Source organism: Varanus komodoensis, unplaced genomic scaffold, assembly GCF_004798865.1.
Source record: "Varanus komodoensis strain SLA01 unplaced genomic scaffold, ASM479886v1 scaffold5, whole genome shotgun sequence".
In the NCBI taxonomy this organism is placed as follows: domain Eukaryota; kingdom Metazoa; phylum Chordata; class Lepidosauria; order Squamata; family Varanidae; genus Varanus; species Varanus komodoensis.
Genome location: NW_025336087.1, coordinates 29,363,096 through 29,389,979, shown reverse-complemented (window position 1 = coordinate 29,389,979; position 26,884 = coordinate 29,363,096). Strand labels below are relative to the sequence as shown.

Genomic DNA, 26,884 nt, shown 5'->3' with positions numbered 1-26,884 from the left:
TGTTGAGCTAGCTTTTGGCTTATTGCATTTTTGTGTCTTGCAGACACGTGATGCTTTACAGGTTTCTGTAAAGGCCTTGGTTCTTGCACAATGACAACACAGCAATCCTGGACGTACTTATTTATTTTCATATGGTACATGCAAATCACTTAATTTTTTCAGCATCCAAGTTTATCTTTTTCATTCAGTAGATTATCATTCTCTGTATTGGCATAGAAAAGGCTAGGTAAGTTCACTTATAAAAGTTGCAGAAAAGGCAAACAAATGTCTAGTTCTAAGACCTCTATAATACTTAATTGTGTAAGAGACATGTTATGCAAGCTTGATCAATCAGATCCCTGTTTATACTTGCAGGCATCTCCACAAGCAGGTATTTCTTGTTTTCATTAGTAACACTTATTAATAAAATATTTTTGAGAGCCAAATCAAGTAAAAAGGTGCCAGATGTTTGGGGGAAGCAAATAGAGGTGAGAAAGAGACAGCAAATACAGTCTAGTTAAGTACACACAAATGTTGGCCAAACCAACCCTAAAGGTCCTTTACTAATTCTACTTCTGTAAAATACATCTTGCATAACCATATCTCATGTTTACAATATTCATTAACTGGAAAAAGAAAGCTAGGCCCTCATACTTAAGCCATGCACCTTAGGCCACAATCAGTTAGGCATGCTTAAACTACTTTGATTTTAATAGGCTTACATCTGCAGTTCGCACTGACTTGGGAGTAAGTCCTTTTGAACTTTGTAAGGCTATCTTCTGAGTAGACATGTACAGGATTGTCTGACTTCTGTGTTGGATGCTTTGAAGAGTCAAGAAAGACACATTCTAGCAGTATATTTAGAATATTTAAAGTAGATCCTCTGGGATCAATGGAACTTCCAGTATTCTCAATCTAACTCTTTATATACTCAAAAGACTCCCCTACTAGAACCCACTCAACAGCTGTTCTTTGCAGTCAAAGTCCTCTACATCAATGGCTTACAATCATTTTATATTTATTTCTGCATTGCAGATTACACACCGGTTCTTAATCTAGTGTATCATTTATGGTCCATTTTAAAAATCTGATTCTTCTGGTGCTTTTATACTAGAAGCGCAATCTGTATTGCACTTTTGAGATTATTCTGGGGCAACATTAGCACTGGTGAATTTCTAACATTTTTCCTTGTCTGCCTTGCCAGATCAGCCTTAAAGAGAGCTTATCCAGTAGCCACAACTACCCTGTTTCTGTATCTGGCCAGTTTATCTGCCCTTATCAGTGGTTACTGATACTGCACATGTATCAGTAACACCCTAGTATTATAGTGCAAATTATTTTAATATACCCAATACAAAATCAATAGAGAAAATGCAGCAGCAGGAAGAGCTCTCTGTCCCTGTGCATGACTGCCTGTCATATATATCAAAAGTGAATGTACTGATGTGTTCTGAGAGCCAGGCCTTACATAGCCAAACCAGCACCACTTACAAACAAGAAGGAAGTCGTAGGATACACAGGGAAGCCCTAATGTTTGCAAAAACAGTACAAAAAACTGTAGAAATAAACCAACTAGCTAAGGGGAGCTTCCAGTCCAAAATAGCCAGGTGAGAACACAGCGTGCTCACTGGGCAAGGAATGCTGACCCTTGGAGGTTGCAGCAGGTGGTGGAATGGAAAACTGGTTGGGAAGGAGAAGTGAAATGGAGTGGCAGGAACTTAAAAGCCACATATCACTGTATAACTTTTTGCTACAAGTCCCACTTCTTGCTTTGCACATTAACCATTGATGACGACTATCTCATTCCTGGGTTTGCTGTGGCTCTAGCATGGGGAACCATTCAACAGCAAATTTTAGTGTACTTGAGTCTGATTATTGACTTCCTATTGCTTTGCAACCAGGAACTGTTGAAGTAACAAGAGAACTTAGCACTGATGAAAGCATATTTCTGGGAAACGGTAGTTTTAGTTCTCATCTCACCTGCCCCAATAATAAAAGCTTTCTTGTCTAACTCCACAAACATGCAGTCAATGTATATCTAATTTCTTTTAGGATAAGTTTTTGTATCATCACATGAAATAGCAAAACTATTCCCTAGGCAACTACAAAATCCTATGCATTCTGACTTGGGAGCAAGACCCACTTGAATTCCATGAGGCTTAATTCTGAGTAAATAACACATAAGATTAAACTGAGAGACTCTTAACCACTGGAATTTCAAGGATCCACACAAATTTTGGATTTAGCACCCTCCCTTGATGAACTACAATATTTAATAATTCGGACATACTGTCCAGCTGTTTGTGCATCGAGGAATGAGACTTATAGGAAAGGAATCCTTGTAAACAGTCTGACTAGGATTTAGGGAGATGATCTAATTTCCCATTTTCTGGATGAATGTGCAATAGCGGTTTTTCAGCCACAATGTCATTCCATAGCCATCCCAGTGTGAGAACCAGTGTGGTGTACTCATAAGGAGTGACAGACTGAGACTCAGGAGATCTGGGTTTGGCCCCTACTCAGCCATAAACCCCACTGGGTGACTTTAGGCTAGCTACTACCTCACCGGGTTGCTCTGAGGATAAAATGGCAACGAGGGGAACCTTGTAAGAAAATGTAAAAAAAAGGACAACCTTGTGTTGCCTTAGATCCCTTGCAAAAGGAAGAATGGTGGGATATAAATGCAATGTAATCATCACCCCCCCCATTACTTTGTTCAAGGTCAGCATTATTTTAAACAATGGATGACAAATCTCTACAATAGCAATGTTGCTTTAACATAAGAAAAAAGAGCAATTGATGCATTCTAACAACAAGAGTATGAAAAATTATGACTTAGTTGTAATGCAATTTCATTGCCACAGAAAATGGTAGCACAAGATCAGTATGTCATCTTTATTTTTCCAAGTGTACAAATACTTGGACATACCTGATCACTCAAATTGGCATACATGATCAAAGACCTATTGAAAGAATCTATGGATTCTGGAATGTACTTTTAATCTCTAGGTGTTTTAATCACCTTTCAGATCACAGTGGTACAAGATGTTGAAAGTCTTATGTTTTGTGCAGTTTATAACATAATGACTTCATGTATTTTGCTAAAGTGCTAGTTTATAACCTGGTTTGCACCTAACACAAGCCCATAATTTACTTAACTCACAGTTAACAAATGGTTTGTTGCCTTACCACAGGAGTTCGCGGACAGACAAACCACAGTTCTTTTCCCAATCTCTGTGCAGTTTATTTCCTTCCTCCTTCACCCACTCCCTCTCTGTGTTCCAGATGCCTTCATGGACCGTAGTTCTGGTATGCAGAGCAGCTCTCTTTCCCGTTACCACTCTTGCTCGCTGCCTGTAGCCTCACACACAATCCATTCATGAACAATCCACAGTTCTGGGTTTACATTTGGGTTGTGAAGTCTAGCTTATTTAAACAACAAACTGTGGTTTCTCTTTGAGTTGTTTGCGGTTAACAACACATGGTTTGCTTGTGTGGCTAGGTTCACGTGGCATACAATACAGAATTCAGCAACCATGACTTAAATAGACTATGAGCTACAAAGTTGCCAAACCATGATGTCTTATAAAAGGCTAATTTTCTGGATTCCTGAAAGAAAAGAATGCACCATAATCTTATAACAAACTAGTAAAGCAGTGCACATGCCTTATACCCACAAAGTCTGTGTATTTTTTAAAAGTTTTGTTCCTAACAGTAGTAACCCTGGACTCCTAATAATGCAAGTCATTGTGTACAGTGAAGGAAGCAACACTGTTTTAATTGCAACAGGACATGCAGTATGCCTTTTGTATATGTAACAGAACTCCTATCATTTGCAGTGGGGAATCATTATTCATGTCCAGAGCTTTCCACTGCATTGAAAAAGAGCTATCCACAAATATGAGAAGGGTTTGGGTTCATGCTGTTGCCCCCATTCCCTGGCAAGGCATTAAGCTGTCAACACGATTATAACATCCACCACTATTTTTCCTTCCAAGAACAGTATCTTGAAATGTTTTTTTCTTGTGCTTGGGAATAATGGTTCCTTGTGCAAAACAAATATTTTTAATGTATGTTCTGATTCGTGCTTCAAAGGTGTGTCAAAGTATTATAGTTTTAAACATTCACATAGGATGCTTTCACTGTAAAACCAGTGTATTCTAGTCTATAGTAACCAAAGTAGTTGTAGTTCAGCAAACCCCCTATCCGTAATATTCCATTATCCTTAATTTTAACTGCAGTTGAACAGAACACACAAAACTAATAATATTCTTGGCTGATTTGCATATTCTTATCCTAACTAAGATTGTAAAATACTGCTAAAATGCAAATAAGAAGATAAATAATGACTGAAGATAATATAATGGGCTAGTGCTTGGAAAGCAATTAAGATTGTAAACCTACATGCATTTATCTGGGAATAAGCCCTGGGGTTACTTCTGAGTAGATACATATAGTATTGTGCTCTAAGTTGTCATTTGCCAGTTTTTAATATCTTTTCTCATATTCATTAAGAAATTCAAGTGTTATAAAATGACTTGCAGACAAATGTTAGATATTCATTTGGATGATTTTCAATTCACATACACTAAACTTGGCAGAATAAAGATTGTGGCACCTTTTTACACTGGTGCATGAATCTGCCCTTATTTTGGTCTTTATTAGCACACCCGTACTGATGATGTCTACACTGACAGGTAAAAAAGGACGGTTGCACAGCTCTCCTGCATGGCCAGGCACGCAAACATTTTTGTTTCCTGTTGTAACTTGAATGCTTTCCTACAGGAAAAGTACCATGGAGTTGGATACCTTTCTCACAGTGTAAGTTTTATAGTGTAAGTTCTATAATTGCAGATTGAGAATCCCCATCCCTATAAACGGGCACAATTTCATAGCCTCAACTAGTTTCAACTGTCCTTTGACATCTACCGTTTTGGATCGTGCACTTTTAACATTGCTTTGCTGAAGCTATACTGGATACTGAAATGGTAGAGATATATTTTGGTTCTTGTTAAAATACTGTATAGAAATGGTTGGTGATAGAGGTAACACTTTCCTAGCATAAACTTCAAGAACGTAGGGTTTCAAAGATCTGAAGAAACCCTTTCAGTTTTACAGGATTCTGTGGAATGTTTTCGTGTATAAATCTCTAAATTCTTAATTGTAAACAGTTTATACATTCTCACTGATGAATGCAAAATCTTTCATATGATGTTTTAAAAACAGTGGGTGGATTTTAGTGCCCATCACCTTACTGGGTGATTATAAGTTTGGAAGAAGTAATGTCAAAGAAATGCCATGAGCTCTAGAAAATGCCTATTCCGTGTAAGCCACAACCACCATTCATTTCAGAGGCCATCTATAAGCACTCTACAGGATATATGCTGTTTCAATCATAAGGAGTACCTATGCACTCCTTGCACTCAGTTTCACTTGTGATTACTGTAAATATCACTTTATCCATGGCATGCCAATACAAGTCTGTTTATCACCCCCCACCCCCGCCAAAAGCAGTCACATGCATTGAAGTTCTGAGCACCAGCTAGCAGTGCATTTTGTGTCAAAGCAAAGCCACCCGTACTGGCCCTGCTTATGATTCTTTCTTGCTGAATAGTAACTTGGCTGGTGCATACAATGACAGATCTTGGCTGCATTGAGCTATCCTGTGGTGTATAGCTCTCCTTGAAAGGCTTCTTCCTGAGAGTCCATTTCCTGAGTTTCAGTGAGGCTTGCTGTTTCCTCCTTCACCACATTTTCCTCCACATCACTTTCTGGGCTCAGAGACTGATTCTGGCTGAGCTTATTGTTGTCATGGGTGCTGTGGCAGCTTGCACTTCCAAGACGTGTTGATGCAACAACAGCTTTCACTGCAGCCTAATTTTTAAACAAACATCACAAAAATGGTTTACATTCCTTGCAAGTGCACCATAGCTTTGTTGCACTGATGTAGTGGCCGTATGTCCCCAGTACAGACAAAAGCAAGGCTAGAACCACTTCCTGGTAGATTCTCTCTTACTTAAGGATCTGGTTTGCATGACCACTGCAACCTGAACAATCAATCCATCATGGCTTGTTTAAACCAAGGTGCATGCTGGGCAAGAATTGCTTAATTACCTTCCAGGGTACAGCTTGTTATGTCAATTAAACCTGGGTGACATGGTTTGTATGAGGGAGAAAAGAGTTATGCAAAAAGGTTCTTCTGGAAACATACCTTAAGTTTACGGCGAGCATTGAATTCCTGGAGTTTCTTTTGGGCTGTATCCATATGAGCAAAATTGGCAGCCTTCCCTGTGACCCAAGGATGTTGTAAAGCTTGAAATGTGGTAAGACGTTTCTTGGGATCAAGCACAATTAGTTTCTTCACCTGCATAGTAAGAAAAATAAAGTGTAAGGAAAATGACCTATTTTCTCAAAAACCTTACAGTATCCAATCCAAGTCTTATAGAATCCAATCTGCTGCACACCTTATCTGCCATCGTCTATCCAATTGACGATTGACACTGTCAGCACTGTCAGTATCTATCAACAAACAGAGCAATGCATGATTTGAAGTCAAACCTTGCATCTGTGTCCACCCATGCCAAGTGGAAGCAAAGGGAGGGATGGAGCCAAGGATTCTACCCACCACCAAAACCCAGCTTTGGTAAAGCTTGGCAGTGCCCAAACCTGCTGTGCCACGCTTGATCCACTTGCAGGAACCACACAGGATGGTATTGCACTGATGCTCGATGGTGCTAATGAGAAATGAACATCATGCACTGGAACTTCTAACTGATTAGCAAACCGCCAGCAGGTCCAAAATATCAATTCTAGCGGTGAAAGGGGGAAGATAATTATTTGGATCAAGGGCTCTCCAGTTTTACTGCAACAACCCCCATCAAGTCAAGACATGTGATCTGCAATTCTAAGCCCCACTAAAACCTGCAAGACTCAATAGCATACAATGTATTTAAGATACCAGCACAAAGAAAAAACAATGCCATCCCATCTTCAGGCAGAATAAAACAAAGGCAAAACATGGTATTTCGATGCATTTTCCTAGCATCATAAGATGTTTTCAGTATGCAATTCTCTCATGGGACCAGACTTTCGGTAATGGAACTGAACATCTGTAATGCAGTAACTGAATCTTTAATGCAGATAACACTGAACCAGGTCAGTAGTTGTGAACATTCATCTCGGCAGAGCAGTGCAATAAAATGTGGTGCAGCTTAACTGGGTGGCCTAGAAGTGGGTCATACAGTGCCGGACAATCTCACCCTCCTCTGCACAAAAGAGATTATAGAAACCACTTACACAGAAACAATATAGGAACAGCTGGACCTCAAAAACACTTCTACAGCTGTTCTAAGAGCAGCGGGGCTGAGTGGGTGTGTGCATCTGTGTGTGTGAGAGAGAAAGAGAGGGGGACTTCAGACTAAGAAATGGTACCCCGCACCGTGGCTCTCCCGATCAACTGCGCACCCTCCCTTGTCCACAGCATGAAATAAGAAAACTCCTAAGAGCTCCAAGCAAGGGACTTGGGACTCGTCCCTTTTCACTCTCTCACAGTTCTGCCCCTAGTGTGCTGCCGAGGACAATCTTTTTCAAGAACTCTCTGGTGTGCGCAGCCCCGATTAGGATCAGGACTGCCGCACTGGGAGGGGAAATCATTGACTTGTGTTTGGGCTGGGCAAGGACACGATGGCCCCCAAGGGCCTTCTCGGGCACCGCATAGCACTGTGCTCCTTGGCATGCTGGAGAGCTGCTGTCAATGACACCCACTGGGTGTCGCCTAGAGCACACGTGGCATAAAGCGCCAAGTGGAGGCGACCACGCCTGCGCTAGAGCTCATAGTCGTGCCCACGGCGAGGTGGTGCACCCCCGAGGGGAGCGTCTTCGTGTCACCTGGCAGCGAACGCCGCCCTTTGCAGACAAAATGCTTGTCTCCACAGCATGCCTGCCACTTTCAGCACTGGTCTGGGCCGGATCTGATGCCACCATCTGCCTGATTTGGTGGGATCAGCTGCAGTTACTGCAGCCTGATGATGTGGTCACAGTGCTTACAGCAATGTAACAATCATGCTCCTCTTAAGCTTTGGTTCTCCTGGCCTTGGGATCAGTCATTTGGGGATTTGGAGCCAACGATCATTAGTATGCTGATGACCCAAGATCTCTGTGTCCCCGTGATATCTGAATCAGGAGAGCCATGCAAGTGCTTGGACACAGGCATGGGCTGGATAACTGCAGTGGAATCCTGGCAAGACAGAAGCCCATTGGGTGAGTGTTTTCCAAGTCTAGGAAATGGGCTCACTGCTTTCCTGGATCAAATTTGAAAGTTTAGGTCCATCAACTGGAGAACATCAGTGCTCCAGAAGGGCCAATCAGCTATGGCAATTCAGAGTGCCTTTCATCAGCCTCAACTTGTACAGCTATGGCCTATTCTGGACCAGGATCACTTGGCCACAGGTATAGGTGCCGATGCCCTTAAAACTGAATTACTGCAATGCCCTATAGATGGGGCTGCCCTTAAGGCTGGTCTGGAAGTTGGAGCTAATGCAGCTGTTGTTACTAGGAGTTGCCCCTTTTCATTATGCTTTGCTGAAGGATCTATATTGCCTGCCTATTCACTGCCGAGCAGAGTTTAAGGTTCTGGTATTAGTGCACAAAGCCCAAACAACTTGGGATCAAGGTATCTGGGAGAGTGATTTCTCCCTTATCAGTCTGCCCAGTTGCTGAAGCCATCAGTTGGCTTGCCCCTGGTGGGTCTGCATGGACCTATGGGCTGATCTGAAGGCAGCCAGACAGGACTATTCAGCGTGGGGGCTCCCTTTCTGTGCAACGCTCTGTCTCTGGAGCTCAGGCAGACTTCAACATCGCCCTGTTTACAGCACCTCCTGAAAATTGCTTTTATTTCAAGAAGCCTTTCCTGACTGATCAGCCATGGTTTTTATTGGTATTCTGTTTTTTTTAAACAAGTTTTAAAATGGTATTTTACTCCTTTTATTTGTTTACATTTTACTGTGCACAGCTTTGGAATCTGCCTAGATGTGGAATACTTTATAAATGCTGTAAGTAAATAAGCCCCCTCCCCCAGCCCACTATTCTTCTTTATGGTGCCAAACACTATTCCCAAGCTAGTTTACCAACATGGGGCTCTGCAAATAGTTCCTATAAAACTCAAATTAAAAACTGCGATGGATAAGGAGCCCCTCTGCCATAGGAGTTGCCAGGTTGCCTGGCACCAAAGCAAAAAACAAGATTATCCACAGCTACATGCTCTGTAATACATGTAACATATAGTTCAATCTCAGACACTTAACCTAGATACTGGAAACCTAGATACTGACAAACCTAGCAAGAAGAATTTTGCGCTTGCCTTCATTCCATTACCACTTGCTCAAGGACATTTACGATGTGAGGGCTCCACCTATGTGTCCAATTGTTCTGAGAGAAGCTCAGTTCACATTATTCTTCTGTCTCACAAAGGGGGATGGAAAGGAGGCTGAAAGCTTACACTAAAAGAACATTTAGAGGTACTGAAGAGGTATTGTTCTCCAATCATGCATATGGTGCTATTCTGATAATCCCAAAAGCAATGGTAAAATTTGCTGAATTTACCAAATCCTTGGCATTCAGAGACACATCATCCCACCAGGGGGAAACAAAATCATATTCACAGTTCAGAATCCTCTTGAACATGTACTGGTCGCCCCTTTCATCGTAGAATGGTTCAAAGCCACAGAGTCTAGGGGCAAATTTGAAAGAAATGTGTTACATCAGTGGGGTAGACCTTCCTTGACACAAGCAATACTTTATGCCAATTAAAACAATGCAGAAATACAAAAAAAATAGTATTACCTTTCCAAGTCTTCTCAGTTGTTTAAAAAGCAAGTTATTTACCAGGACTCTGCGGAATTAATTTCCTAAAACATGTAGAGGCAAACTTTGTTGAGCCCTGCCATTCTCTTCTGAGACTACATATGGATCAAGCTGGCAAAGAACACCCTTCCGTGCACTTATCTACACATTTCAGAGACCAGGATCTTTTCTGGCTTTCTCCAGCAATCCATTTATCCCAAAAGGGAATGGAAAACATGATGCTACTAAAAGAGTCTTTATTGTTTAGCATTGTTTTGCCAGAAAAAAAATAAAAATAAAGGCTTTACATGAAACCATTATGTTAGATGCAGCATTTTAGAGGTTTACTATACAGTATCCAGTAGTTATTTATTTATTTATTATTTATTTATTTCCACTTCTATGCTGCCCTATAACCCAGAGGTTCTCTGGGTGGCTTACAAATGCTGGGAACAGCATGCAATATAGTTGATAAAACAATAAAGCAGATAAAATAGATAAAACAATAAAATAATAGATAAAGCCATTTCCGGATAAAATGTAAACCACACAAGGCATGATAAATACAAGCATTTACAAAAAATAAATACTCCATAACAAAATGCAAAATTGTAAATTAAGTAAATTAATCAAAAATTTGTTGGAACAAAAATCTTTTCAACTGGCACCTAAAGGAAAGAAGAGTTGGCACCAACCATATGTCCCTGAGGAGTAAGTTCCATAGTCAAGGCCAGGGATGGCGAACCTTTTAGAGACCGAGTGCCCAAACTGCAACCTAAAACCCACTTATGTATCGCAAAGTGCCAACACTACAAGAAAACCTGAAAACTGAGGTTTTAGTTTAGAAAAAACAACTCAATCTCCTTGGCAGCAAACTGACCGGCCATGAGCAAGCGTGTATGAGTCACGGCTAATGAGTCGCAGCTCGTGATGTCATGGCCTGCCGCTGCTACTCCTTTCAGAGCGTGTGCATTGCCCCAACGTGCACTGTGATTCAAAGTTCAGCTGCTGGGGCGATGCTGGGGCGACCTGGCCTGTGCACTGACAGAGAGGGATCTGTGTGCCTGCTGTAGCACATGTGCCATACGTTCACCACCACTGCCCTAACCCTACCCTGGTGCACACCCTTAACCCTAATATAGGGCTAAAGTTGCATTGAAAAGAAGGCAGTTTTGAACAAGCCTTCCTTGAGTAGCTGTTTCTGCACAGCTCATCATTTCTGCCCATTCTAAACACATTCCAACCATCAAAATCATGCCAGGACACTGTGTTTTTCTAACCCTAATCCTACCTTGGGGCACACCCCTAACCCTAATATAGTTCGAAAATTCCATTGAAAAGAAGGCGATTTTGAAAAAACCTTCCTTGAATAATTTTTCCCGTACAGCTCATAATTTCTGCCCATTCTAAACACATTCCAACCGTCAAACTCATGCCAGGACACTTCATTTTTCTAACCCTAACATAGTGATGATGAACCTTTTAGAGACCGAGTATCCAAACTGCAACCCAAAACCCACTTATTTATCGCGAAGTGCCAACACTGCAATAAAATCTGAAAACTGAGGGTTTTGTTTAGAAAAAAACTACTTACAGCCAGTCCAATCAATATATATATATTCTTGGCAGCGCACTGACTGGCCATGCAAAAGCTCAGATGAGTTGCGGCTAATGAGTCGTGGCTCGTGACGTCATCGCCTGGTGCCCCTACCCCTTTCTGAGCATGTGCGTGGCCCCTACGTACGCTGTTACCTGATCCTCAGCTGCTGGGGCGATGCTGGGGCGACTTGGCTCACGTGCCAACAGAGGGGGATCTGCGTGCACGTGTGCCATAGGTTCGCTACCACTGGTCTAGGCACTACTGTCGAAAATGCCACGCTCCTATCCCTTCCCTTGCTCACTGGGGGTTGCTCAGAGGAGTTCTGAGGAGGGTCTAAGTGGGAGGGTAGGAATACAGTATATGGGAGAGGCACTCCCTCTGGTACCCTAGTCCCAAGCCATCTAGGACTTTATATGTCAAAGACAACATTTTGAATTGGGCCCCTACTGGAACAGAGAGCCAATGCAGCTGATGGAAGACGGGCATAGTATGTTCTTTTTGACCAGTTCTTGTAAGCAGCTACACCACCTTGTTCTGTATTAGCTGCAATGTCCAGACCATTTTCAAAGATAGCCCCATGAACAGCACAGTACAGTAATTCACATGAGATGTTACTAGTGTATGTGGCAAGGCTCTGCTCATCCAGGTAGAAATGCAGCTGAGAAATCTGCCAAAGCTATGTGCTTACTGATTCTATCTTTAAGCATGCTTTCAAGCAGTTTACTTCAAACAGATATTAAGCTAAATGGCCTGTAATTTTCCTGATTCCCCCAGTTCCCTTTTTAAAAAATAGGTGTTACATTAGTCATTTTCCATTGCTCTGGTATAAGGGCTGTTTTTAGGGACATATTAAACACTTTGGTAAGAAAGTAAGCAATTTCATATTTTAGTTCGTTAAGGCTTCTAGGATGGATACCATCTGGACTGGGTGATTTGCCCAATGGTCGAACTGCTTCTCTAGCTGTTTTCCTACATTTGATATATTTATTTATTTAATCGTTGGCCTTGATGTTATTAGTGACATGCTCCTCAAACTGCTTCCTTGCTTCTCTAATTGTCTGCTTGGATCTTCCCTGTGCAATCTTCTTGTGTGTCCCCTTCTATGACAGTACATTTGGGGAAAACTTGCATTTCTTGAAGGAATTTTCTTTCTCCCCAAAGGCTTTCCTGACTCTGCTCGTTAACCATGCCGGTGACTTCCTAGATTTGTGCCACCTTTCCTCACTTGTGGTTTGCATATGACAATGGTAGAGTTTTCATCTACTACCTGAGGTCCTTGCCTATGGACTTCCCTTTCCATCCTTGAATAAGAAGATCCATCACATCCAGCAGCCACTCCACTACTTTTCCTGGAAGCTCAGGATTTCTCTCCTAGTTTACTTCACGTTCTGCAAGACCACACAAATGCCACTGGTGCCTGGAGGAAACCTGAACCTAACTATATTCATTTTGCAGACACAAAATGAAACAGAAAATATTCTAGTACCAATAAAGATAACTACTTTCTTAGTGTTCTCCAGATACAGTTTAATACAGTATCCTAATAGTTTCAACATTGTTGAAAGTGACTAAACAATAATCAAATTGCAAGGAAGCAAAGCAAAGTGCACAGTGAGTCAATCAGTTTTTCAGAATATTCAACTAAGACTGAAACCATTTTAAAGACAATTCTAGTTGTACTTTCCAGAACACACAGACGCACTCTTGCATACATTGTCTCTAAGTTTACCCAAGGTTACTTAATGTAATTTAATAATTTGTTCCTGTATCTCAAAGGATTCTTAGAACAGATTATAGTATAAATTTAAAAAAGTAAAAGCAAGAAAATACAATGATTGCCAGAGAGTATAAAAGCTAGTGTAAGCAAAATAAATAAAAATTAAATTAAATGCGGAATGTCCTAGGAATGAAATGTTCATCTGGGCCATAATGTTTTCTGTGCCAAGCAAATCTCTCTTGGAAAATAATTACTAAGCTGGGGAGCCAACACTGCAAAAGCCTTTTTCTCTGGGCACCAACTATCCCAGCCTTTAGGAAGCTCTCCTACATGCACAGACTCTTCTGGGAAAAGGCAGCCCTGTAGGTACGTAAGTCCCAAGCTGTTTACCACTTTAAAGATTAACATCAGTACATGAAATTGTGCTCTGAAGCAGACTGGGAGCCAGTGCAGCCTTTTGTTAACTGAGTATTTATATTCCTTTTTACCCAGTTCCATTCAGTAGACTTTTGTCTTTATTTTGGACCAAGCGAAGTTTCCAAACAGTCTTCAAAGGCAGCTCAATAGATAATGTATGGGACATTACTACAGCATCAATAATGTTGGCCCACATATTTCTACTTCTATAGATATTTCTCTCTCTAGATATAGTTATAGAGATAAGAGAAAGATATTTCTATTCAAGGGCTGTAGCTAGTGCACTACCCAAATTGGTGAAAGGTGCTTCCTGCATTTTCCTGTGATAACCTCAGTTAGGATATCCATCCCTGCTCCCATTCAGGTGTCTTCACCAAGATTTCCAAACTGAGCATTGATTAAAACTCAACACCCACTATAGCATCAGCAATGGAAAATCACTGCCCACATGGTAAAGTGCAGTTGTGCCAAGGCACAGAATGAAATGGGTGTTGTGCTAAAAGTCCTCCTAGTAGTTACACTGGGGCCATTTCATTGAATTTGCCCCCCCGCCACTCCAAAAAAGGGGAAAAGTCAAGATTACTGGAGGTGCTTCCTGTAGCCCAAGAGGCTGGTGGCATCTTCTGTCCCCAGATGTCCCCTAAGAATGATGCTACATGGTGATGCAGCATTGTGGAGGCTCTGGGGTTTAAAAAGAGACAACCTGAAGCAGCAGAGGAAGCTCTACTGTCACAGCTGCAGCAAAACATGGTGTACACGAGCAGTTTTCAGGCACCTTTCTCGGTTAAGATCTTTCATTTCTGCCTTAATTAAAATGACTTTGGTTCAACAAGAAGAGCCACAATACATGTGTAGAGAGGCTGACATTTGATAGTACCAAATTATAATTTAAAATCAGTAAAGTTATCCAGAACATAATGAAGTGCATAGATGTAAAAGTTCAATGATGCCAAGATGCAAATAAAAATCACGTTTTAGCACCACTACCACAAAAAAATTTGAACAAATGTTTAAAATGAAATTAATTGTGCACAGCAGTCTAAGAGTAGTTCAATCTATTGGTCCAAAGTAGATTAATCTAGTCTTCAAATCCTCAATACTTGTGCAGCTAATGCAAATGAGATTTCAAAAAATATCTAGCTGATAACAGTGCATGGCCTGCCTCTTTTCAGTTCTGCTTCCCAAACTCCCTGCATCACCACACAGAGCATTTCTCCCAATAAGTTCCTTCGTCTCTCACCAAAATTGCTCAATTTGGAGTTCCTTCTAAAACATGAGCAGAGTGGGGTGACATCCATGCCATCATTCCAGTCCAGAAGAGACAATGCCAAATGGGTACCATCTTTCCTATTATCCCCTTAGGGCTGCCTGCAGTGGCTAGAGACAGTGCCCCAGTAAAGCAAAATGTAGGGATCCTGAATCTCAGTAAGTGAGATGTGCAGTGAAATCCTGGCATGCTTATTCAGAAGTATGGTCTGCTTTGCTCAATAAGACTTACTTCCAGGTATGAGTACAGAGAATTATAGCCAAAATTTAAATCCCAATTCATTTGTGAGTATCACTGTGGGAAAAGTGCTTCTTTTCAAAGAAGTTTCAGTACTATTAAGTAGTTGTTACCATGAAAAAATATAGGTATTGACAATAGGGTATATGACAAAAGGAACCATTATTACCTAGGGAAAATGTTCTGCATTGAGCGGGAGTGGGGGGTGGGGGGTGGAGGACCTGATGGCTTTATTGTTCCCTCTCACTCTACCATTTTAAGAAGTAAAGCTGAATGACTGCTCTTTGGGGGAACCAACTATTTTAAAATGCATGATTTAAATAATCAGAGGACCTTGCATCCTTCAAACCAATAAATACAAATAGGTTAAAACAAAGTGGTCAAAATGTCTTGTGTTGTTGACACAGTTCAAAACAACAACCAGTGCCTAGAAAATAAACAGTTAAATAAAACATTTTTGTGCATAATAATTTCCTCTAAACTTACAAGATATAGGTGATTATTCCTAAGGACCACATGTCTACTTCTGGGCCATAGGCGCATCCTCGTAAGATTTCTGGTGCTGCAGATGATAAAAACCTTGTCAATGAAACAAAAGTTAAATGTAGAAATAAATAACAATGAAAGAGGCCAATATATATGGGGTTTACTCACAGGCAGAGGGAAGAAAAAGGATAATTCTACAAATAAAGAATCAGACAGGGTAAAATAAAATTATGGGCTGAAGAACAGCAAGTGCATTTTTTGTGAAATGAGTACATTAAGCATGGCCTCAAAATTGTTAGAAGAATGGATTTCAGGAATAAATATTCAAAGGATATTTAGACATAATAGTTTTCCATTTTGAGCATTATATCAAATCTGTCAACAATTTCTGATCATTATGCTATCAGATACCACCGTTTCCTTGTACAGTTGCTGGGTTCTCCTTGCACATATGTGAAGGTTTTCCAGAAGCACAAGAGGGAATGCAGTCCCTTCTTCAAGGGGAGCCTGCCTTTCCTCCACTGTCTCCTGCAATTTGATTGTGCAAGCTTTTGTTACAGCCTCTTTCAAAACGCAATACAGACCACAGGATCAGACTCCGTCCGAGTTCTGAAATACTGCTACACAGTGAAAACAGTATGTGACCAGAGGAAGAACTATCAGTAAAGAATTAAGTCCCGTGTGCAAAATGGAAGCTTGGGTTTCTTTACATGAAACACTGTGCAGAAGCCCCTCACTCACAGAAGTTTCACAGTGTCAGTGTCTTCCAGGGCCTCTCTTGAGTTTTCCAGTGTGTGCTGGATAAAGGAATTCTGGTTTTAAAATTTAAATTGCAATCAACCAGAATGAAAATTGAATTCAGAGATGAAAATTCACTATATTGCAGCTATGCCATGTTGCCACCTTGTGGTTGGTTAATATACTATGAGGATGAGAATATAAACAAAACCAAAAAACGTTAGTGAAACAGTAGTGAGTTAAATTCCTCTTATAGACTAGCCCTTTGAATAACAGGAACAGCATAAAAACAAATAGCATTTGTTTTTTTAAAGTGCCATATCAATTTAAGGTGTAGGACTGTTTAGATTTCAAGAAAACTGCAAATTTTAAAGATGCACACACAATTATGAAATCGGACCTTGCCTCCACCATTTCTCTTACCTTTGCAACTCTCTGCTACCTCCACTGCTCCCATCTCAGACTGCTACCTTTCTCCCAACCTCTGGCCCCATCATTTTTTTTTTTTTGTTTCCTTTTCACTGCTGAACAGCCAGGCTTGCCCCAGTTTCTCTTCTCTGGGCCTCTGATTCCTGGGCTTCGCTCCTATACCCCTGCCACTATGTAACTCCTCCCCACACCAGCTGCCTTCAAGTCCATTTTGGCTGCATTAAACCATAGATTTCTTTAGTGGTGTCAAGGCATTGTTTTCGGCAATTAGCTGGAAGCAGAATTAAAATTGATGTATTGCACAGCTTTTAATATAGTGCTATATTAATTAGCAATGTCCTTTCCCATGCCAGCATCCCCCTATAATGCCTATTCACCCATAAGTTTCATTCAGCAAAGGTTCCTAGTAATTTCAAATAGAAGTTCATTGCTTGTGGCTCCATCTGTCCTATTGCTTCGTATTTTTCATGGGTGGTGGATTAGAGAGTTATTTCTCAGTAGCTTTCCTATAATTACCTCACGTCCATTTTCTGTTTCTGGGAGAGAGGGATTAAGTACTTATTCCTTTTATTCATTTCTTTTTTAAAATAGTGAAATACAGGAAACAGGAAAATAGGCTGAACCTGCAAGGAGGGCATTTAATGTAAAGACACAGAAACCTTGAAAAGCCTTAGTGCCACCTATGTCCACACAGGGTTAGAGAGGCCACTGCATTTTACAACACAAAACAGTCACCACAATTTAGAAATTAAAAAAAGAATAACACCATGGGAGGGGAATGCAAAAGCAGCCAGAAATAACATCCTTTGAAAGTTCCATAACAATTGAGGGAACAAAGGGTGACAATTCTTGAGAAAAGGGCTATGGAAGCTTCTCCAGTTCTTTAGTCCTAGGTTTGGGAAAAGGGAAGAAGAGAAACTAATCTGACTCCAAAAGCATGTCCTCTAAGCAGGTTACCTGATGTTGGATCTCTCTATTCCTCTGTCTTTCTCTCTGTGTGTGTGTGGGGGGGGTGGGGGGCATGAAAACATTATTTTTATTTTGTGGTTAACTACTTTGTCACCCTTCATGAATCCTTACTGCCACCACCATATCTCACTGGAGGAAGCTGTATCATATATTTTTAGTGTGGAATCCTGCTTTTTTCTACACATTATATGTATGGCTCTGGTTAATTTCTGAATCCTCTGTCTTTTGGTTTATTCTAGTCTGAGATGCCTGTTATTAAAAGCCTTGAGGCTGGTAGCATTTTGAAGCATATGGATCTGTCTCTTTCTATCAAAACATAAAGCAATCTAATCTGAACATTTGCTAACTTATTTAAATATTTAATGTTATATTAAAATATTGTTTGTCAAAAATTCACCAGATGGAAAGAAATATTGAAAAAGCTTTATATATGGATTAAATGTCAATAGTGTTTTTCTTAAATGAAGCTACATATTATTCTAATGTTTTTCTACCTGGTATTTGATTATAAATAAGTAGTCTGTGATCCTCTTTGTGATTGTACATAAGTATGCTTGGATAATGCAGTCTGAAGGATAACTTCTTGATCATATAATTCAAAGTTTCAGAAAAGTGACCTGATTCGTAGAGGTAAATGAATCTTGCTTGATTTCCTATAAATAATAACTGTACTGGGCATCTCCATATGCAAATACAGGTTATGTAACAAAGTACCCCCACTCAAGTGTAAGTATTGTGTGTGGAGGCACATCTGCACTGATTACCTATTTGGAGGCAGGGGCCCTTAAGTGACACAGGCTGAGCATGCTTAACTGTAGCCCCTTCATGTGTACATAGAGATAGGCTGTTCAGAAAGGAAGATTCTTGCAAGCTATTGTGCCTGAGAATCTCTGCTTTGGGCCAGGACCCTTCAATGGGTCCTATCGAATGGTATCTGTGTAACAGATTGTTCTTCTCACTTGCAGTCCCTAGAATTTCCTCAAATTTGCTCTGGAGATCTGGGAATCATGGGGGGCAGGGGCTTCAGTAGGGAGGCGAGCAAATGGAAGTCCATTTCCCTCATTCTGGATGTAGCCTGTCACTTTTTAATGTGAACTGCATTTTTTGCTATCATGGATCTGTGTGTGACATCCTAAAACCAGACATTATAAGCCATTAAAACAAGTGAACACAAATGAAAAGATAATACAATAAAAGCAGTAAAGAACCTTACCACAGTAGCCTGGAGTTCCACAGACTGTTTTCATAGTGACTTGGTCTGCAACAATCTTGGATAGTCCGAAATCAGCTGTTGCAGAGAAATAAGAATTTTTAACCTTTCTTATGACCTACTGTGGAATTAAAGAAATAGACTATTTTGTCTCTTGGGAAATTTCATACTAAACTGTTACTAATAAAATAGAAAAATTCAAGAAGGGAATTTTTCTGAGATAAATACATCCTATATTAAGCTTAGAAAAATATGGCTTGTGTGCAAAGATGCCATTACTTGAATAGAAGACTGCTTCTGATTCTGGCTGGGTAGGATGCCATTGATTTTGGCTGATGCACCTTTTTCCTGCAGCTGCTTGCCATATCCTGTGCAGAGGATCCACCAACCCTCTGCAGTGGCTTTTTTGGGGGAGGGGGCATTGGAAGATTTATAGTAGGGGAGACATAGAAAATCCCCCAAATCCATGAGTAGTACTTCATTAGGATCCAAATTTGTACTGTTAATTCTATCTCAGCAATTTCAAAGCAGAAGGGGAAGTAGCTGGAAATCAAACAACAAATTTTACTTAACATTCCTAAGCAGAGAAAATGTTAAAAAGCAGGTGGAAACACTAATATTAAAAATGCATCATGGTATGAGAATATATGCTGGCACACAAACAGAGGATTTCTGAATACAAATGTAAAGCAAAGAGTGCACTAGAGGGTAGAGAGAAGAATACGTGAATCATAGAAAATACTGTCATTCAAAATAATGCGTAGGATAGGAATAATTATTTAGGCCTTGGATTTGTTGCGAACTAAACTCCAAAGGGTTTGGTAGTGTGTACAGAGGTCTCTCAAGTAGAGACTAGCAAATTAATGTTGTGGAATGATCTGTGCATAATCAGAAGTTAACAAAAGTAGGAGTATTCTTTTTGCAGAATTGAAATGAACTGTGCAGCTACATTGTATCAACATTTACCTATTTTTAAAGGTGCATCTGGAGCAGGTGTTGCATACAGTAGATTTTCTGGTTTCAAATCGCGGTGAACAATTCCATTGGCATGTAGATACTAGAAGGAACAAGTGAAGATATACAATTAATTGCATATATAGTATAAGTTAATACAGTGTATTAAGTACAATAGAAAGCCAAGTGTTGCAGAAAAAAAGAAGAATTTGGTATCCTGAGACCTTTGATTACAATTTGTGATTTCAACAGGAAAATAAATATGTAAGAGGAAAGAAAAACCAGTGTAAGAGATTTTTCAAGCAGAGAGATATCTGAAGACATTAATCACAATTTTAAGCTCAAAGGATGACTTCTGTTGGTTTCAATATCTGGACAAGGAGCAAAGTATTAAAGACAATAATCAAAACAGCATCAAGCAGGTGTTAAATAAAAGGGATTATTTTGAGTTATTGCAATAAATCCATCTCCTCTTAATATTGTTATACAATCTGGACAGAGTCACACATATACTACACTAAAAACAAACCTCTGTTTCGCCTTTTTAAAGGACTATCTGCAATACAATGTGACTAACATAGCCTGTTTAAATATCTTTCAGATTTTATGAGACAGATAAAAGTCAGTGATAAATGTTTGCTAACACAATGCAGAACCAAAACATTACAATAGATAAGAAATCTTAGTTGCCTATGGCTGAATTCAGATATCATGATGGAAATGAATTGCTGTGAGCCATAGGCTTACATTTGCTCTACTCTCTCCTCTGTCGGGGACACAGGAATAGCAGAAATATTCTACATTTCTGTTTTTGATTTACTATTGATTTAGTTACTGCATTTCAGAATTGCCCAATAAATCAGGTTTGCTAGGCAGGCAGATTCATTATATGAAATCTGTAATTTCATCCAGCCCCAACAATCTAATCTTAATCATGGTTTGTTGAAACAAGCTAACTTCAAACCTTGAGTTATGAAGCTGGCTTTTCTCAGCAATGCATATTTAAGATTAACAAGTGTTTATCGTACAGGCATGATGCTAAACTGAAGTTAGTTGAAAACAAAAGTGAAACTTTCCAGTTTATATATTTATTTGGGATATTTCTAACCTGTCCAATCACTTTGCATCTCTGGACGGCTTACAAATTCAGTAAATACAACAATGTAAAAGATCATAAATACTCCAAACAATAATAAAACTGATAACCCACGACTGAAGCAAAACATAATTAAAATCTTTTAAACATTAAAATATTGGGAGAATAAAAAGGTCGTGGTACCAAAAAGCATATAATGATGTTTCCATCTCACAACAGCATAAGAGACATATTAAGTGTCTTCACACATCTAGTTTGGTGCTTGGTATTACAGAGTAATGACCTTTTAAATCATACTATGTTTTTATACTCCTCAAATCTGTATTTGTATAAAAGTGAATCTCTGACAATATTTTACATTTCAATGAATGCTTCACTGTTATAGGAAGAATGGTTGCATAAATTATTTTAAATTATTAATTGTATTTTTTTTATGAATGTTGTGAGCCGCCCCGAAGCTTTGTTGCGATGGGGGTGGCATAGAAATGTTTTAAATAAACAAATAAATAAATAAATAAATGAGAATTCCGAAAATGTTGTTAGAGATTAACTTTTGTACTGATGCTTTGTTGTTATAGTAAGTAGAGTTAAGATGAAAGCACTACTAAGTATATGATAACTGTGGTTAGAGTTAAAACTGCTTTAAAACTGTTATTAAAGTAAAATCCAAAAATAAAAATACATTAAATTTATATGTGTATAAGAGCTTTAGGTGCTGCATGGCAGAGTAATCCTTTTTATCCTTCAGTTATAATATGAAGCAGGCAATGTCAGAAGAGTAACAGGTCAGTTTAACGGATGAGCAAGAAATCAAATGTATGACCTTTCACTTAAATTCTATCTCTAATCACTATGGCACACTGTTTCTACTCTGTAGAGGTGAAAAGTTCTAAACATGCGTGGCAAACTTTGGTTCAATCCAGTGTTCTATGCTCAGTGTCTTTTCAACATTCACTTATTTCATTACATGATAAAATGCATTTCTCAGATTTACTTTGTAAAATGAACATTTAAAACTATGTGAAATGGATACTATGCCATACAGGTTCTCAGAAACAAAAAAATCTGGCAAATAAATCAAAGCTGCAACCCTACGCACCTGCTATCAAGTTCCTTCAAATGTGAAAATCCTTGGTTCTGAGAAGACATCTGTAGGATTGCCCTATAACTTTACCAGACTTGCTTCCAGTTCTCCATCCATTACTTGGCTTACATTGGTTACACTAAAGAATAATTATCTGCAGAATCTGGTTGTGAATTAACTATGTGTACTTTCCATTACAAAAAGCTTAGAAAAGAGAAGCTAGGGGCAGTCTCCTTGCACTGTACATGTAGCCTGCATCTGTGACAGCCCCACAAATCCTACATGAATAAAATGATTTTTTGTTCTGCTACTGAATGTTGGGTGATTTCTGGATGCTTTTGAATCTGCATAAGCAAATTTGACAGCCTCGTTAAACCTCTTTTTAATGTATAAAGCTACAAGATTAGAATTTTAAGTAATTAATGTGTTAACTTGAAATATTAAACACAGGAAAATTTATCTCTGGGATGTGAATTTTCACAGGACCTATGAAAGAGTCAACTGACATGGAGATGTTTTCAACAAAAATGTTTCTTTTTATGTGAGATATTTATACACCATTTCAGGTATAGCTCACAAAGTGGAAAATTAAAATAAGGAGCAATTAAAAAAACAAACATAAATTACAGGGTGAGAAGTGTTTGAAAGTGTTTGACATGTTCTCTTTCCCTTGGGGTATGATGGCTTTTGAATAGCCTTACAGTGCATTTGGGGCTGCATAAGGTCACCTCAGGTGGGAACTGAGGATCTAATGAGCAAAGGAAATTGCTTTTTAACCAGGCAGATCATTTAGCAGAGTATCATTGTCAGTTGATCTCCAGTCTCTCTCAAGGCTACTTGGAGCTGTCCAGCAACTGAACCCTGGCCTTTTGTAGTTACAGCGGGTGCTCTACCAATGAGCTACAACCCTCTCCTCTCCTCTCCTCTCCTCTCCTCTCCTCTCCTCTCCTCTCCTGGGGGCAAGATGATTCTTCAGTAGCCCTGAGGTGATAACCAAGGGAAGTGGAGGCCACCTAAGCTGGAACACCAGGAGAAAGACAATGGGAAGCCTACAAGGCTATTTTACACTTTCTCTCTCTCTGAAGAATTGATTAGCTTTCATGGGAGCACCACAGATGAACCTTTATGCGTTGACAGAGCAAAAGAGGAGACCACCACTCAGGCTTGCTTCTTCCCTGACTGTGCACATGCTTGGCAATTGCGTCTTCTGTTGATGATAGGCCTCTTGGGTGCTCCCCCTACTCACTGCATGTTTACACCACATCGGAAGATTAATTTACATACTAATGCATACATAAAGCTCCTTAACATGTGGGGAGGTCCATAGTTGCACAGATGAGCTCCTCACATGTAAAATCAACATGTGTGCTGAGTTTCTTCACATACTGACCAAATGCACCTCCAACTGCGAAAGGGGTTGCCTGTGGCAGGGCCCAAGAGTAGACTGTGCAGCCCCACTGACCCTCTGCACACATTTTTTTCAGTGTATGAATTGCCCCAGAAATAATTATTGTCTGCTTGAGAAGGAATGGGATGGCACCAGTGGACCTCAAGCACGGATAACATGTAAATAGCAAGTGGAAGGGGAGACAGGTGGTGGGACCACTTAATGAGGAGGAAGGGGATTCGGTGACTGATGGGAGTGAACAGGCACAGATGCTAAATGACTCTTTTGCCTCTGTGTTCTTCCCAAAGCAGGACAGGGGAGATCCACATGGGGGATCGAATGAGGCTGGGGATTTAGGGGCACAGATTAGAGTCACCCACCTAGAGGTCAAGGAGCTCCTCAGGACACTGGATGTTACAAAGGTGCCAGGCCCTGATGGGTTTCACCTGAGGGTACTTAGGGAGTTGGTTGGGGTACTCTCACATCCCCAGGCCTCCACTTTTGAGGCCTTGTGGAGAACAGGTGAGGTTCTAGAGCAGGGGTCCTCAAACTTTTTCAATAGGGGGCCAATTGAAAGGCAGTGGTGATCCATGTGGGCTGGTGAGGTGGGGGTGTCTGGGTGCGCAGGCTGGTGAGGCGGTGTTGGGTGCGCACGAGGCGGCATTGGGCGTGCGCGGCAGTGGCTCGCTCGCTTGGAGATCTTCCAGCGAATCCAAAACCATTTCCAAGTGAGCAAGCCATCGCCTCCCCGTCCGCGCTGTGAGGTGGGCAGCGAGCACACACGTGTGGGGGAGGTGGGCGGCAGCAGAGATCCCTCAATGAGTCCAAAACCATCTCTGAGTGAGCAAGCCCTCCCTGCCCCTGTGGCGAGGCAGCAAGCGTGCGCACAGGCTGCGATCGGTGGCACAGCCCGGATAAATGGACACGGCAGGCTGGATCCGTCCCACAGGCCATAGTTTGAGGATCCATGTTCTAGAGGACTGGAGGGTGGTGTCAGTGGTCCCAATATTCAAAAAGGGTAGTAGAGGGGACATGAGGAATTACAGGCCAGTTAGCCTTGTGTCCATTCTGGGAAAGACAATGGAAAGGCTCATAACAGGAAGTGCTCTGGAAACCCTAGACAGGGAAGGGAGGTTAGTGGCCATGCAACAGGGCTTCTACAAAAACAGGTCCTACCAGGTGAACCTTGTGGAATTCTATGACAAGGTTTCGAGGTGCCTAGGTGGAGGGGATGCAGTTGATGTGGTTTACCTGGATTTCAGCAAGGCCTTTGACAAAGTGCCCCATGATATCCTGGCTGAGAAATTGAGGAGTTTTGGAATAGACCGCTGCACTGTCCAACAAATTAGGGCATGGTTGACAGACCGAAAGTAGAGGATTACTTTTAATGGGGAATTGTCAGTATGATGGTTGGTGACGAGTGGTGTTCCCCAGGGGTCTATCTTGGGACAGATCCTGTTCAGTCTTTTCATCAATGACCTGGAATAGGGGTTGACCACTCTGCGGATCAGATTTGCAGATGATACTAAAATGGGGACAATGGCTACATCTGAACAGCAGGTACTCTGGATCCAAAAGGATCTGGGCAGACTATGGAAGTGGGCAGGAGACAACAGGATGCCGTTCAATGTGGATAAGTGCAAGGTCTTGCACTTGGGGCATAGGAATGGGTGTCATAAGTCCAGGTTAGGGGACAAGTGGCTGGACAGCACCACTTGTGAAAATGATCTTGGGGTGCTGGACGACTGCATGCTAAACATGAGTCAGCAGTGTGATGTGGTGCTCAAGTGGGCGAATGCTACTCTTGGGTGCACAGCCAGAAGTGTGGTTTCTAGATCAAGAGAGGTATTATTGCCACTCTATACAACTCTTGTGTGCCCACAGCTGGAGTATTGTGTTCAGTTCTGGGCCCCTCATTACAAGAGGGATATAGCAAGGTTGGAATCGGTGCAGTGAAAGAACACAGGGATGGTGGCTGGTTTGCAGGGTAAGCCATATGTGGAGAAACTGAGGTAACTGGGTCTTTTCAGCCTTGAGAAAAGGCGAGTTAGAGGGGACTTGTTAGCAACATATAGGGGTTGCCACATGGGTCGTGACCATTTTTCCCGTGCAGATGAGGGCAGGACATGTTCCAATGGAGTAAAGCTCAGGGAACCAAGATTCAAGGTGGATGCCAGGAAGTACTTCCTGATGGTTAGGACCCCAAGGGTATGGAATGGGCTTCCTCAGGAGGTGGTTGAAGTCCCATCAGTGAGGATATTTAAGGATAGGCTGGACATGCATGTGGTATGCATGTCATGAATGGATCCGGCAGGAGCCGGGGGTTAGATCAGATGGCCGGGAGGCCCCTTCTGACTTGCACTGATTCTATGTTTCCATGATACTGTTGCTCTCTTCCTCCAATGTATTTCTCAGCCTCTGTTTTCACCTCATCTAGCTGTACCTAATTTTCTTCCTGTTTTGCTACTTTTTATGCTGTCTCATCTTTTGCTGTCATTCTAATCTACATCATAACACTCTTGACCCCAAACCTTCTCTCTTCCTCCTCTGCAATCCATTGCCCTCACACAATTATTATTTTATCAGCATCTGTAATCTCTATTTCAGGTATTGAGATACACCTGAGCTTCTTTTCAGTGAATGAATTTCTTTCATGACAAATGTCTGATATACCCCAGAGTACTGCACTACAAAGAACCTTTACTTTTCAACTCCAAAGGAGTACTTTTATAAACAGAGGAAGGCAGTTTTCCATTCTGGACAGAGGTTTCTTCCTTGATTTAGCTCACCTTTAAGATTAAGATTACCTTTAACCTTAAAATTGAAGATTTTCCTGCTGCATGACAACTTTTACAGGGCAAAAACTTATTCAGGGTGAGAAGTATTTTTTTATATCTTAATTATGTTTTCCTACCTTTTAAACTAGGTATCACCAGTCTATTGCAATCGATAAAGCAAGCAGGGTTCAATAAATTCTGCACTAATAAAGTATTAAAATAAATTTCAATGTATTTTATCACGTTGTAAGCTGCCCCGAGGTTTCGGCAAGGGGCGGCATAGAAATGTTATAATAATAATAATAATAATAATAATAATAATAATAATAATAATAATAATAAGTTACTCTTGCAATATAGTTTAAGATGTTGGTTACCATAGTTGTTCCTTTTTCAGTTGATGAAAGCTTTCTTAGAACATAACATATAATATTATGACTTTGGGCCAGTCACAGACTCTCAGCCCAACCTACCTCACAGGGTTGTGGTTGTGGGGATAAGATGGAGGAGGAGATGTAAGCTGCCTTGAGCCCTTTGTAGAAAAAAGGCAGGATATAAATTGAAAAATAAATAAATAAATAATAAACAAATGTTTAAATCAGTTCATTGTATTTATGCTGCTTTCTGACAATCAGATGGAATTCAAAATTATTGTTGGGAACTGCCTAGAGAACCTTTTTGGCTGATGGATGGTTTA

The 26,884-nt window shown here is 40.6% G+C and overlaps 1 protein-coding gene across 3 annotated transcripts in view; it reads right to left on the bottom strand.

Annotated features, from left to right (window-relative positions):
• CAMK4 (calcium/calmodulin dependent protein kinase IV) overlaps positions 1 to 26,884 on the bottom strand; it is a 113,221-nt gene that overhangs the window by 9,582 nt on the left and 76,755 nt on the right. For 2 of the 3 annotated variants that reach the window (XM_044446497.1, XM_044446498.1), the window contains 6 exons: positions 19,856 to 19,946; positions 18,893 to 18,967; positions 15,544 to 15,619; positions 9,580 to 9,706; positions 6,191 to 6,343; positions 108 to 5,853 (listed from right to left, as the gene is read on the bottom strand). In XM_044446497.1, coding sequence (XP_044302432.1) covers positions 5,638 to 5,853; positions 6,191 to 6,343; positions 9,580 to 9,706; positions 15,544 to 15,619; positions 18,893 to 18,967; positions 19,856 to 19,946 — 738 coding nt within the window. In that variant the 3' untranslated portion in view covers positions 108 to 5,637. Of the gene's footprint in view, positions 1 to 107; positions 5,854 to 6,190; positions 6,344 to 9,579; positions 9,707 to 15,543; positions 15,620 to 18,892; positions 18,968 to 19,855; positions 19,947 to 26,884 lie in introns of those variants that run through there. The other variant, XM_044446499.1, reaches the window with a different exon arrangement.